This window comes from Pipistrellus kuhlii, unplaced genomic scaffold (genome assembly GCF_014108245.1).
Source record: "Pipistrellus kuhlii isolate mPipKuh1 unplaced genomic scaffold, mPipKuh1.p scaffold_m20_p_58, whole genome shotgun sequence".
Lineage (NCBI taxonomy): Eukaryota > Metazoa > Chordata > Mammalia > Chiroptera > Vespertilionidae > Pipistrellus > Pipistrellus kuhlii.
Genome location: NW_023425560.1, coordinates 1,512,222 through 1,526,605, shown reverse-complemented (window position 1 = coordinate 1,526,605; position 14,384 = coordinate 1,512,222). Strand labels below are relative to the sequence as shown.

The 14,384-nt window shown below is 67.9% G+C and overlaps 1 protein-coding gene across 1 annotated transcript; it reads left to right on the top strand.

The window, feature by feature from the left end:
* The first annotated feature begins 210 nt into the window (after window positions 1–210).
* Window positions 211–6,530, top strand: LOC118707137 (basic proline-rich protein-like). The gene is given in 13 exon segments (XM_036417053.1): window positions 211–289; window positions 643–754; window positions 3,088–3,178; window positions 3,253–3,401; window positions 3,483–3,549; window positions 3,675–3,717; window positions 3,867–4,033; window positions 4,307–4,392; window positions 4,457–4,662; window positions 4,727–4,953; window positions 4,955–5,009; window positions 5,087–5,363; window positions 6,347–6,530. Coding segments are annotated over 13 exon segments (1,743 nt in total).
* The last annotated feature ends 7,854 nt before the right edge of the window (window positions 6,531–14,384 follow it).

Sequence of the window (14,384 nt, the reverse complement as noted above, 5' to 3'; positions counted from 1 at the left end):
AGGCACCCCGACCCTCCAAGCCCTCGTCATAGACCCACCAGAACTGCTGTACAGCCAGACCCGCACGGCTTCCCGCTGCCCGCAGGAGAGAGCGGGGCCCGGCCCTGCCGCACCCCACCTTCCCCTCTCTCACCCGCTCCCTCGGGACCGCAGGTGGAGGCGGGGGACCTCCCAGGGGGCTGACGGCGTCACATTCAGAGCTTTCGGGACATGGACCCGTCCCTGCACAGCTGCCAGGTGGGCGGGTGTGCCCGCCTGCAGAGGGGCCTCCCCCCGAGCTCTGCCCGCTGTGAGGTGGGGGGTTTGGGGGGGAAGGGGGTCCCACACCTGGCTGAGGGACCGCAGGCCGAGGGGCTGTGACCCCTGCCTGCTAGCTCCTCCGTCCCGGTGTTGACGGTGGGACAAAGGGGAGGCGGCACACAGCTGCTGACCGGGCTGCCCCGGGGAGAGGAGGCCGCGGAGCACTTGGCCTTGACCCCGGGCGCTGAAGGCCACGCCTTGGCGGCAGCACTCCGCTCATTCATTACTGAGCACCCAGCCGGGCAGGCAATTAGCACGGCCTCCATCCTGACGGCTAATTGCACTCACTGCTGGGGTCGCCGGCCTCCGCCTGGGAGCCGGCCTCCGGCCCCCGCTCTCCAGGTTCTCTGGAGCGGCTCTTCTCGGAGGCCAGTGTGGAGAGCCCTCTGTCGGCCCCCACCTCTGGCCCGGACTTCAGTCCCGCCCTGACCCCTGGTCCTGCACCCACATCACTGTGAGACGGGGCAGGGGGAGCAGAGCAGAGGACAGAATTCGACAGCCAGAGTCAGTGCTGTGGGTGCTGAGGGTGCTGAGGGTGCTGAGGGTGCTGAGGGAGCTGAGGGTGCTAAGGGAGCTGTGGGTGCTGAGGGTGCTGTGGGTGCTGAGGGAGCTGAGGGTGCTGAGGGAGCTGTGGGTGCTGAGGGTGCTGAGGGTGCTATGGGTGCTGAGGGAGCTGTGGGTGCTGAGGGTGCTGAGGGTGCTGAGGGTGATGAGGGTGCTGAGGGAGCTGTGGGTGCTGAGGGTGCTGAGGGTGATGAGGGAGCTGTGGGTGCTGAGGGTGCTGAGTGAGCTGAGGGTGCTGAGGGAGCTGTGGGTGCTGAGGGAGCTGAGGGTGCTGAGGGAGCTGTGGGTGCTGAGGGAGCTATGGGTGCTGAGGGTGCTGAGGGTGCTATAGGTGCTGAGGGAGCTGTGGGTGCTGAGGGTGCTGAGGGTGCTGAGGGTGATGAGGGTGCTGAGGGAGCTGTGGGTGCTGAGGGTGCTGAGGGTGATGAGGGAGCTGTGGGTGCTGAGGGTGCTGAGTGAGCTGAGGGTGATGAGGGAGCTGTGGGTGCTGAGGGTGCTGAGTGAGCTGAGGGTGCTGAGGGAGCTGTGGGTGCTGAGGGAGCTGAGGGTGCTGAGGGAGCTGTGGGTGCTGAGGGTGCTGAGGGTGCTATGGGTGCTGAGGGAGCTGTGGGTGCTGAGGGAGCTGAGGGTGCTGAGGGAGCTGTGGGTGCTGAGGGTGCTGAGGGTGCTATGGGTGCTGAGGGAGCTGTGGGTGCTGAGGGAGCTGAGGGTGCTGTGGGTGCTGAGGGTGCTGTGGGTGCTGTGGGTGGGTGATGCAGCCTCAGGACACTTGCAGGGTCATGGGAAAGATTGGATTAGGGGACAGATGTGATGCACAGACACAGGTGAGGAGCTCAGTAAACTGTCCTGGTGACACCACAATAATGATGATGGTGATGACAGTGATGGTGATGGTGATGATGGTGATGGTGATGATGGTGATGTGATGGTGGTGATGGTGGTGATGGTGATGGTGGTGGTGGTGGTGGTGGTGGTGATGTGATGGTGGTGATGGTGGTGATGGTGATGGTGGTGGTGGTGGTGGTGATGGTGGTGGTGGTGGTGGTGGTGGTGGTGATGGTGGTGATGGTGATGGTGGTGATGATGATAGTGATTATGGTGATGATGGTGATGGTGATGGTGGTGGTGGTGGTGGTGATGGTGGTGATGGTGGTGGTGGTGGTGATGGTGGTGATGGTGGTGGTGGTGGTGATGGTGGTGGTGGTGGTGGTGGTGGTGATGATGGTAGTAGTGATGGTGATGGTGGTGATGGTGGTGGTGATGACAGTGATTATGGTGATGATGGTGATGGTGGTGGTGATGGTAGTGGTGGTGGTTGTGGTGGTGATGGTGGTGATGGTGATGGTGGTGGTGGTGATGATGGTGGTGATGGTGGTGATCATGGTGATGGTGGTGATAATGGTATTGATGGTGATGATCAGGGCATAGCTGGGGCCATGTGCAGAGGGCTGGGACAGGACAGATGTGGCTGGTGGGACCCAGGAGCTGAGTTTTACATCTGAAAACTGACACACCGACACACCACTCAGGAACCGGACATTGCATGTCATTAGCATGTTTGGAGGAACATTCCCAGCCCGGAAGGACCAGGCCTTGGCCTCTCCCTCCCTCCGGGGCCTGAGGGGCACCCCTCGCTCCCAGCCCGGTGGCAGTTCCCCCCCCCCCCACCGGTGACTCGCCGCGGGCTCTCCTGGCTCTGGGTCTGCGGGCGAGGAGAGTGACAGGTGATCACTGCATTCTCCTCAGTAACGTGCCGGGCAAAGCCCAGTGAATGCCAACTGTGGTAGAGAAAAAGCCACCATCAGATCCCCAGCCCCAGCCCCTCACGCCCCACCAGCCCCACACCCCCACCAGCCCCACCAGCCCCACCCCCCACCACCCCCCACCCACCCTCCCCACCCAGCCCACCAGCCCCACCCAGCCCCACCATCCCCCCACCAGCCCCACCAGCCCCATCACAACCAGCCCCACACAGCCCACCAGCCCCACCAGGACACCCCACCACCACCACCAGCCCCCCCCATCCCCACCAGCCCCACCAGCACCACCATCAACCCACCACCACCATCCCCCCATCCCCACCACCTCCACCATCCCCACCACCCATCATCCCCACCATACCCACCATGCCCTAACCACCCCCTCCACTCCAGCTCCCCACCATCCCCACCACCCCCCACGCCCACCAGCCCCCACCACCCCCACCCACCGCCCCACCACCAGCCGGCCCACCAGCTCCCCACCAACCTCCCCACCACCAGCCCCACCACCCCCACCAGCCCCAACAGCCCCACCACCCCCACCAGCCCCACCAGCCCCACAAGCCACCCACCCCCACAGCACCACCAGCCCCACCACCCCACCATCCCCCAACCCCCACCCCACCAGTCCCCACCATGCCCCCATCCCCCACCATCCCCACCACCAGCCCCCCCACCATCCCCACCACCCCCCCCCATCCCCACCATCCCACCACCACCCCCACCATCCCCACCACCCCCACCACCCCCACCACCACCATCCCCACCATCCCCACCATCCCCACACCACCATCCCCACCATCCCCACCACCCCCACCATCCCCACCACCCCATCATCCCACCATACCCACCATCCACACCACCCCCACCACCACCATCCCCACCACCACCATCCCCACCACCCCCACCACCCAGCACCCGACCCGCCCCCACCATCCCCGCCAGCCCCGCCAGCCCCACATCCCCACCACCTATCCAGGCCCCACCAGTCCCCACCAACCACCAGGTCCCACCAGCCCCACCTATCCCCACCATCCCACACCACACCAGCCCCCACCATCCCCACCACCACCCTCCCCACCCCCACCACCCCACCACCATCCCCCCCATCATCCCCACCACCCCACCAGCCCCACCAGCCCCGCCAGTCCCCACCAGCCCCACCAGCCCCACCACCCCCAGCCCACCAGCCCCCACCATCCCACCACCCCCACCCAGCCCCACACCAGCCAACCACCCCCACCCCACCACCAGCCCCACCACCACCAGCACCATCACCACCAGCCCCACCACCACCAGCACCATCACCACCAGCCCCACCACCACCAGCACCATCACCACCAGCCCCACCACCACCAGCCCCACCACCACCACCCCCACCACCATCCCCACCACCATCATCCCCACCACCTCCCACCTCCCCCACCCAGCCCCGCCAGCCCCACCAGCCCCACCAGCCACCACCACCACCAGCCCCACCAGCCCACCAGCCCACCACCAGCCCCACCAGCCCACACTACCCCATGCCCCACCACACCACCCACCCAACCCACCATCCCCACACCCATCATCCCCACCATCCCCACCATTCCACCCCAACCATCCCCGCCATCCCCACCATCCCCACCATCCACACCACCCCCACCACCACCATCCCCACCAGCCGGCACCCGCCCCACCAGCCTCCACACCACCCCCACGAGCCCCACCAGCACACCACCCCAGCCCCCCCACCACCAGCCCCACCACCACCCCAGCCACCACCACCATAGCCCCAGCAGGCCCCAGAGCCCCACCAGCCCCACCAGCCCCACCACCCCCACCAGCCCCACCTCACCCCCACCACCACGAGCCCCCCCACCCCCACCAGCCCCACCACCCCACCATGCCCCACCACCCCCACCACCACCAGCCCCCCCACCCCCACCCCCACCACCCCCCACCACGACTCCCACCATCCACACCATCCCCACCAGCCCCACCACCACCCCACCCCCCCCACCACCATCCCCACCATCCCCACCATCCCCACCCCCACCAGGCCCCACCATCCCCAACCACCACCAGCCCCACCATCCCCACCACCCCCACCATCCCTACCACCCCACCACCACCACCCCCACCATCCCCACCACCACCCCCCCCACCCCCACCATCCCCACCATCCCCACCATCCCCACCACCACCATTCCCACCATCCCCAGCATCCCCACCACCACCATCCCCACCACCACCATCCCCACCACCACCCCCCCCACCACCACCATCCCCACCATCCCCACCATCCCCGCCATCCCCACCATCCCCACCATCCCCACCACCACCATTCCCCATCCCCACCACCACCACCAGCCCCACCAGCCCCGCCACCATCATCCCCACCATGCCCCACCAGCCCCACCACCAGCCCCACCAGCCCCTCCACCAGCATCCCCACCAATCCCCACCCACCAGCCCACCAGCCCCACCATCCCCGCCACCCCCACCAGCCCCACCATCCCCACCACCACCCCCACCATCCCCACCATCCCCACCATCCCCACCATCCCCACCACCACCATCCCCACCATCCCCTCCACCATCATCCCCACCATCCCCACCATCCCCACCACCACCATCCCCACCACCCCCACCACCACCATCCCCACCATCCCCTCCACCATCATCCCCACCATCCCCACCATCCCCACCACCATCCCCACCACCCCCACCATCCCCACCATCCCCACCACCCCCACCGTCTGCTTGGCTGGGTGGGCTCGCCCAGGGCGGATGTCTGGGAACACGGCTCCAAGGTGGGCGCCACTGGCCAGAGCCCAGACAGGCCGGGCTTTCACTCCTGTCACAGCAGCTGGGCACTGTTCCTCCAGCACCTCCTGCGCCCCACAGGGTGGGGGGTGCTCCCCCAGGACCACCTCCTGCCTCCTCCCAGCCCCCACGGCAGCTAGGCCGCTCAGAGAGGCCAGGCCTGGCCCAGAGCCACACAGCAAGAGGGGCGGGCCCAGCCTGGCGCCTGGCCTCCAGGGGGTCTAAGGAAAGCCACACCCCCTGACCCGCACGCCCCAGGCTGCTGCGCTGTGATTGGTGGACTAGAGCCTTCCCCAGGCCTGGAGCACAACCCTGAGACTGGTCCCCACTGGAGGACTTTTAAAGGTCCTGGTCTGGCCGAAACCGGTTTGGCTCAGCGGTAGAGTGACGGTCTGCGGACTGAAAGGTCCCAGGTTCGGTTCCGGTCAGGGGCAAGTACGTTGGTTGCGGGTTGCGGGCACATCCCCGGTAGGGGGTGTGCAAGAGGCAGCTGGTCAATGTTTCTCTCTCATCGACGTTTTTAGCTCTCTATCTCTCTCCTTTCCTCTCTGTGAAAAATCAATAAAATATATTTTTTTAAAATTAAAAAAAATAAAAGTCCTGGTTTGGCCCTAGCCCATGTGGCTCAGTGGATAGAACATCAGCATGCAGACCGAAGGGTCCTGGGTTCGATTCCGATCAAGGGCACATGCCTGGGTTGTGGGCTCCATCTCCAGTAGGAGGCGGTTGGGGGCAGGGCCTCCTGTGGCCCCCGGTACCCACTCCCCTCTCCGCGTTAGTGACTGAGCCCTCTGGGCGGTGGGGTGGTCACAGAGAGGAAGGCAGGCGTCCGGGAAAGGGCCTCTGGGGCACCCCTGGAAGCTGGGAGGACACCCCTCTGCTCCTCGCACTTCCTTTCCTCCGCGGGGACAAAGGCACGAGGGCTGGAGCTTCGGCAGCCGCTCGGGCCTGGAGGAGAGCACCCGGTGTGAGGACGGGAAGGAGAGGCAGGGCGTCCCTGGGTGCCCTGCCTTCGTGGGCGGCACTCCCACTGGCGTGTTCCGGCTGCAGTGGTCAGCTGGTGGCTGGCCCGGCGTGGAAGGGCCTCTGGTCTCTTAGCTGGGAGGTTCACCCGGTTCCCTAAGCCGAAACCAGGTTCCAGGGCTTCTCTCCCTCGTAAACATGCAAGCTGCGGATCCGCGGCCCCGGGCTGCTCTGCTTCCCCCCAAGGGACCCCGATGAGCACAGGTGCAGGCTGTGAGCCAGGCCCACCGCCCCTGCACTGCCACCCCCTGGACGCCGCGGGAGGAGCAGCCCCGCCCCCACCAGCCCCTCTCCCTGCCGGCCCAGTGGGCCTGGTGGGTAAGCTCTCCCCGCCCTCCGGGGCTCACTGTTGGGCGGGGGAGACGGAGGCTGGGGGACAGGTGGTCACACAGTGAGACAGGCCACCGCTGTCCTGCACTGTGACGGCTGCCCAGGGCCGCTGCCCGCCCCCCACGGCTGACGCCCCAAACGGGCTGCCCCTGGGAAACCAGTGGTTTGCAGAGCGCCAGGCTGGCGGACGCTGCCCGCACTCCCGCAGGTGACGGAGGCCAGCTTTCTGTGCGCGGAGAGGGTGCTCAGGGGCCTGGCTGCCTGAGGGGGAATGTCAGACCCGCCCAGGTGCTGCGTGAGGGTGGTTTTCAGAGGAGATCCACATGGACTGGGAGACACACACACACACACACACACACACACACACACCCCGGCAGCTGAAGGCCTTAACCAAAGACGGAGCTCCAGCCTGGGAGGGGATCCTCCGAGACCCCTGGAGACGGCAGCCTCAGGCCCAGCAGCCGGCTCCCCCCACCCCCCCCCCATCCCGCACTCAGTACCTAAGACAAATAGTGTTACTTCTCCAAACAAGTTTTTAAAAAAATGAAATATAAGGTAACAGAAATCATTCCCACATGACCCCGTGACCTTCAAACTCTGCAGAAATGGTAAAAAAGGAATCTGCAAATACAGGTGTGCAGCAATTTCAGAGCACGTGCTGGTCCTGACAGGTGCGGAGCCCGGCTTCCTCCCCCGTCCCCCCCTCTCCCGCAGCCTGATCAGGACTGAGTCTCTGCGGGGCGGGGCGCCCACCCCCATGGGACTCCCCACTGCGCTTGGGCTCTGCCCTCTAGTGGGCACTGGCGTCTCCTGTGGGCAGGGGACCTGTGGGCATGGGGCCTGAGGTCCAACGTCAGCCTTGCGTCCCGAGTCTGGACTGTCCCCGAGTGGGCCGTGGCCGCCCCCACATCACATTGAGGCCGTGGGACTGCCTACCACCTCGCCTGCCCGTCATTCATTCACCACGACAGACCAGGGCCACGGACAGCCCCATCCCGCCCGCCAGGCAGACGGGGAACAGCAGAGCCTCCTTGACGGGAGGGTGGGTGGGGAGGAGTCACCTGGCCGCGCCCAGAGGCGGGCGGGTTGGGTGGGGGTGTCAGGGCGGGCTCTGGGTGCCACGAGGTGGGGGTGCCAGGATGGGCTCGCTGCCCCTTGAGCCCCACTTGAAAGACTCCTGACGGAGACAGGCGTGTTTGCTTCGCCTGCACCTCATGGACCCGGTCCGCGGAGGCGTTCCTGCAGGGCGCCCAGAAACTCCCACTGCGGCAGGCGAGCCCACTCCGGGAGGGCGCGGCTCCCGGGGCTCAGGGGCGGCGCTCAGAGCCGGGGCAGGTCCCCCAGGAGCACCAGAGGGGCCACTGGCCGGCCTGCCCTGAGCAAACCTCCCAGAGCGGTCCCTCCAGAGGGCATCAAGCCGAGCCCAGCCCGCACCGCCTCAGCCCCCTCTTCCTTCCCCCTCCCCCCCAGGGGCCAGCGCGGGGAGGGGGAGCGGGCTCTGCCCCCGCGGCTCTCCCTGTGGAAATGGAGGGCTCTGACAGCGCGCGCCTCCCGCGATGAGAATAAATAACGGACGGGGTGCGGGGTCTCTCACGGGCAGCCTTGTAGACATGTGTGCGGACGTTCTCCTTTCCCAGAAAGGAGGGTGTGGGGTGTCCTTTGTCCAAACTCACTGACCTGCGCGCTGAACTCAGCGCTTCCTCCACACGGACCCCTCCCGGCCTCAGGGGGAGGCCGCCCGCCACTCCGGCTCCGTGGGCGTGCAGCGTGGCCCAGCGCGGGCCTGCACTGACATCTAACAACCAACTAACCACTCACTAACTAATAACCAACTAACAACTAAAAATTAACAACTAACCACTAACAACCAACTAACCACTGACTAATAACCAACTAACAAACAACTAACAGCTAACCACTCAGTAACTAACAACTAACAGCTAACCGCTAACTAATAACCAACTAACTACTAATGATTAACTAACCACCAACTAGCAACTAACTATTAACGAACAGCTAACTAACCACTCAGTGACTAACAACTAACAGCTAACCGCTAACTAATACCAACTAACTACTAACAATTAACTAACCACCAACTAGTAACTATTAACTAACAGCTAACTAACCACTAACAGCTAACTAACAACTAAGTGAATAAATAAGTGAGAAAGCCCAGGCCGTGGGACTCGCTCCCTCGGCAGTGGGCTCGGGGCCTTATTTTTTCCGATTCCCCGGCTTTTCCACCACAAAGGAGCGGGGCGAGCAGCATTTGTTTCCCGGGAACAGAGGGTCCGGCGGGCGGCGCGGGGCCTCCGCGGGCCGGACTCCGGGGCGGCGGCCGAGGAGGTGGCAGGGCCGGGCCCGGCCAGGCGGGGCGACGGGTCCTCCCCTCCCCTCCGCCCGCGGCCTCGGCTGCGAACGGCGGCTCCTCCCGGCGAAGGCCCCGAGCCGGACCCCCCGCGGGTGGAGGGCAGCGGGGCGCCGGGAGCCTCCGAGGGGCCTGCCCGCTCCCGCCGCCGGCCTCGGTCCGCCCGGGTCGGGGAGGGGGACCGGGTGGGGGTCCTGCGGGCTCCCCCCCCCCCGGCCCGGCCGCGCCCCGCGGGGCCCGACTCGGAGGCGGCCACGGGTGCGAGCGGCGCCCGCGGAGGAGCCGCGTCTCCGGGCGGAGCTGAGCGCGGGCTGCGGGCGGCCGGGGCGGGGGCGGCGGCGGGGGCCGGGGAGGGGGGCCCGGAGGCCCGGGCCGGGGCGGGGGATGCGGAGGCCGGGGCGGGGGATGCCGAGGCCGGGGCCCGGGGGCGGCGGGCGCCGGGGCCGGGGGCGGCGGGGCCCGGGGAGGGGCGGCCGGGAGGGGCTGGGAGGGGGCGCGGCCGGGAGGCGGGAGGCGGGGGCCGGAGGGGCGGCTTTTAGCGAAAAGAGCGGATCATCAGTGAGACCATTAGGCTAATGCGAGGCGCGCGGCGGGATCAATGCGGCCTCGCGGGGCGGAGGGGGCCGGGGCCACGCGCCCCTCCGCCCGGAGCAGCGGCCCCGCCCGGGGGTGGGTTTTCGCGATTTCAGACGCAAACTCCACCGAAGAGCGAGGCCGGATGTGCTGACGCCGCGGTTCGCGCGGCTCCGGGAAGGGGCGCGGCTCTCCCCTCCCTCCCCTCGGGGTCTGCGCTCCCGGACGTCCCGCACTCGGGGCCCCGCGTCCAGGCTCCCAGCCGGGCCGCCTGAGCGGGGGAGGCCGGGCCTGTGCGGGACGCGGGGACCAACCACCCCCCGCTGGGAGCGGTGGGCACACCACAGGCGTCCTGCCTCCTCGGGGACCCTGAGCTCCGGGGTCCTGGGGTCCAATCCTGAGGCCCCTCTCGGCGCAGGGGGACCAGGCTTTCAAAGGAGCGTCTCGGCGGTGGCGTCCTCACAGCCCCGTTCTCCCTCCCTCCAACACCCGGGGGCAATGACCCCTCCGTCTCTGGGGCACTTCCTGTGGGGTGGGGCGCCCCTTGCTGGGTTTAGGGGCAGAGGGAAGAGAGGGAGGTGACTGGTTCAGCCTTCCTCCGGCCTCATTGGGTGTGTCTGTGAAATGGGCGCAGGAGCGGAGCTGGGTGGGAGCAGGGCTGGGGGGTGGCTCAGGAGCAGGCACCCCCAGCTCCAGGAGAGGAATATCGTTAAGGGGACCCTGTCCGTCAGCGTCAGCATGCCAGCATCATCCTGTCCACCCCGTCCCTATCCGGCCAGGCTGCCCCCCCCCCAGAACTGGGCCCACACAGGACTCTGCCTCCCCCAGAACACGGAGGCCCAGGTGGTTCCGGGCACCCAGAGGCCTGAGAAAATCCCACGGAAGCATTCCACAGCGTGGGGCCCTCGGAGGCCGAGCCCGGGGCACCGATGGACAGCCTCTGGGACACCCCCACCTTGGGGACCTCTGGGAGGAGAGGGGGGCCCTCACCCACTCAACTCCCCCGCCCCAGCCCGGGTGTGGGCTGCGGGCTGAGCCCTGCCATCTCCCCTTGGGGAGCAGCTCGGCCCTGCCCACAGGCAGCGTTTGCCATCAGATGCCTGGGCGGGCCCCCCATTCTCCCATAAAACGGGGCCTCCCCTCCCCCCAACCAGGTGACGGAAGGGCGTGAGACAATAAAGCCCTGGATCACCCCCAGCTCACAGGCGGCCCCAATGACGGGGACCGGGCTGGGGCCACGCGCTCCCGGGGGCCGCCTCCGGACACGGGGCCTGCCCGCTGTGAGGGCAGGTGCCTTTGGGGAATGGGGCGCCGCGTGTGGACACCCGGGGTCTCCGCTGGGGACGAGGCCAGGGCGGAGGGGAGGTGAGGAGTGTGGACCCTGGGGTGGGGGGAGGACAGGGTGCTGCAGGTGCCTGCAGGACAAGGGTGCGTGTGCTGCGCTGGGGCCAGGGTCCTCGGGCACCTCCTGTGCTCCCGGCTGGCCGTCCTGCTGACCCCGAGCGGGCAGCGGCGTGAGGCTGCCCTGTCCAACCGCCAAGCCCGGGGGCGCGGGCCCGGGGCTGGGCATCCGGCGCTGGCAAGACCCTGTCCTGAGATCGCGCCGCCTTCACCTGGGCTCCCGGCCCCCGGGCTCCCAGCCAAGCTCAGCAAGGCGAGTGCTTCTCCCAGCGCCACGCGGTCTTCCCTCCGAGCGTCTTCCGGGCAAGTCCCGCCGAGGACCGGGCCGGAGGGGGAGGCCCGGGAGGACCAGGGCGGAGCGGGACGCCCAGGAGGACCAGGGAGGCCCGGGAGGACCAGGCCGGAGGGGGGGGGCCGGAGCGGCCCTGCAAAGGCCGAGCGCGAGGCCCGGTCTCCTCCTCCGCGCCCCCACCTTCCCGGCTCACCGCTCCCGGGTTAACACCGCCTCCTCCCGGAAGCCCTCCGGGACCGAGGCCCAGGCACCGCCTTCCGCCCTCCCGGCGCCCCCTCCACCCCCGCTCCCCCGCCCCCCCGTTGCAGCTCCGCGCCCTCGGGAGCCGGCGGGCCTCCGCGGGGCCGGGCCGGAGGGAGGGGCTGGCGGGAGAGGGACGGGAAGCGGCGAGGTGAGAACGGGGGGCGGGCCCAGGCCCAGCCAGACTCCCCGACGCCGGAGAGACGCCAGGTGAGCCCGGCGGGCGGAGGGGCGCCTGGGGGCGGGGCGGGGCCGGAAGGGCTGCGGGGGGGGGGGGGCCCGGGCCGCGGGCGGGGGGACCGGGGAGCCGGTCCGCGGGGCCCGGGAGTCCGCTCCTCCGGCCTCGGGGCCCGCGGCCCGGGCGCCCACACCCTCCTCCGCCTCCGGGGACTCAGGCCGGGAGCCGGGCGGGCCGCGCGGGGCTGGGCGGGCCGCGGACGCGGAGCACGGCGCCAGCTCCCCAGCCCGACCGAGCGGCGGGGCGGCCGGGCGGCCGGGGAGGCGTCTCCGCAGAGAAATAAGCTGGGGGCGCCGGGCTCACGGGGCCCAGCCGGAGGACCGGTCCCGGAGCCGGCTGTGCGGGAGGGGCGCCGGCGGGGAGGGGGCAGCGGAGACCGACCAGCGGGACCGGGCGGGGAGGGAGCCGCGAGGGGCAGGCGCAGCCCGGGGCGGCCGGGGTCGTGCGGGTGGGCGCCTCCCGCCAGCTCCTTTCCGGGGGGTGGGCGCCCCCATCCCAGAGGCCCTACCACCCCCAGACTGGGCGCTCCCCTCCCCGGGGACAGGGCGCAGCCTTCGCACGGCCGGTCCCTCCCTCCCCGGTCTGTCCTGGGGCACCCAGCCCGACTTCCTTGGCGGCGGGCGCCGTGGGCCCAGTGACGCCGAGAGGGTCGGGGCGCAAATGGAACCAAAGACATGAACACGGGGCCGCGAGGCCACGCCGGGCTGCGGCTCAGACCCACAGCGAGGCCCGCTGGGGCGGGGGCGGCGCCCGGGGCCCAGCGGCGAGGACCCGCCGTCCCCGCGCTCGGCGGCCTCCCTGGCGGGTTGGGCCGGGACGCTCCGCGGGGACAGAGGCCGGAAGGTCCAGCCCGGATGAAGCGGCTTCACGCCGGTTCCAGGGAGCGGTCGGTGGGACGGCAGACCCGGGTGGGATGAAAACACGGCTCCGCGGCCCGAGGGCAGCACCGGGCGCTCCTCCTTTTAAATGAGCCTTTATTCTGGACGTTTCCTAACGGGAGCGATGGAGAGGGAGCTGGAAAGGAAGCCGGGTCCCTTCTCTTCATCAGCACTCAGCTAATTAGTTTGTTTTTGTTGAGATATTTTCAAGCAAACGCAGATATCACACCATTTCGCCAGTAAATACATGTGTCTTTAACTGACAAGAACTTTTAAAGATTAACAATACAGAAACTAAGTAAATCAAGATCAACAACACAGGAAATAAAAGATTAACAAGACAGCTAAAAACGCACCTCTCAGTATGCCGCCCCAGTCTCCCTCCGAAGCGCCAGCTTGTCCTGGTGGAAGGGCGGTGGTGGCTTCTGTCCCACTTGCCTGCAGGGAAGCAGCCGAGTCCTGGTCCCTGTCCTGGTCCCGGTCTCAGTGCGGTTTAAGCAGGGCCGGGGGCTCCGGAGCGCGGACCCAGCAGGCGGGCGGCTCTGAGGCCAGGTCTCCAGGCGGCCGGGACTCGGCTTCCTCTTGGCACCTTTGTCCCTTGAGTGGGGTCCAGGTTGAGGCCTCAGAGTCGGGAGGACTGGGACTGCTCAGCACAGGCAGGCTCCAGGGCGGGGGTGGCCCAGTGACTTCGCGGGGTCCCTGCCCCAGAGTCTCTGCTCCTCTTGGAGCCTCGGTTTCCCTTTCCAAGAGCTGTCAGGTGGGCCTGGCCAGTGTAGTTCACTAGTTGAGAATCATGGACCCAGGAGCCCAGGGGTCGCAGGTTCGATTCGGGGGTCAGGGCACATGCCCAGTTGCTGGCTGGATCCCCAGGAGGGGCCCTGCAGGAGGCCTCTGGCGGATGATGCTCCTCTCTCATCGGTGTTTCTCTTCCTCTATCCCTCTCCCTTCCTCTCTCTAAAAATCAATAAAAATGTGTTTTTAATTTTAAGAAAATTGCTAGCTGGGACCAGAGGCCACAAGGATGCTTGGGAGAGAGACCTGCAGGCACAAGAGAAAGAGCGCCCGCCTGCAGCTCCTGCTCCCTCTCTCAGTGCCAACCGTCCCCTCAGCTCCCAGCCCTTTTGTCTCAGTCCCCCGGCAGCTCAGCGCCCAGGCCCTGTGGGGAGGGCACCTTGGCCTGGGAGAGGGGCCTGCAGTGCTCAGTGTGCCTGGGTCAGCCCAGGGGAGGCCCTGGGCGCAGGAGTCAGAGTGGCGGGGGAGCCGCCTGCTAGGCAGGTGCCCCTCAGTCCCTCAGGCGGCTTAGGAGGAAGCAGGCAGGCGCGGGCCCAGGGCCAGGGGTGGCTGGATGGAGCTGGAGGGGGTCCTGGATGGGTCCTGGGGTGTCTGGGTGGAGCCGCTGTGCCAGAGGTGGTGGGTCACTCTGAATCCTACGAATCCCACACCATCCGGTAACCCCTAGACTCCTGGGCGGGGGTGGCGCTGGCCTGGGCGCTCCTCAGCCTCCAGGTGTGGGGGAGGCCCAGTACTCACAGGGCAGAGCCCATCCTCAGCCGGGTGAGAAGGGGCCGGATCAAGGTCGCTGCCACCGGGGCTGGGCCAAGGCGGC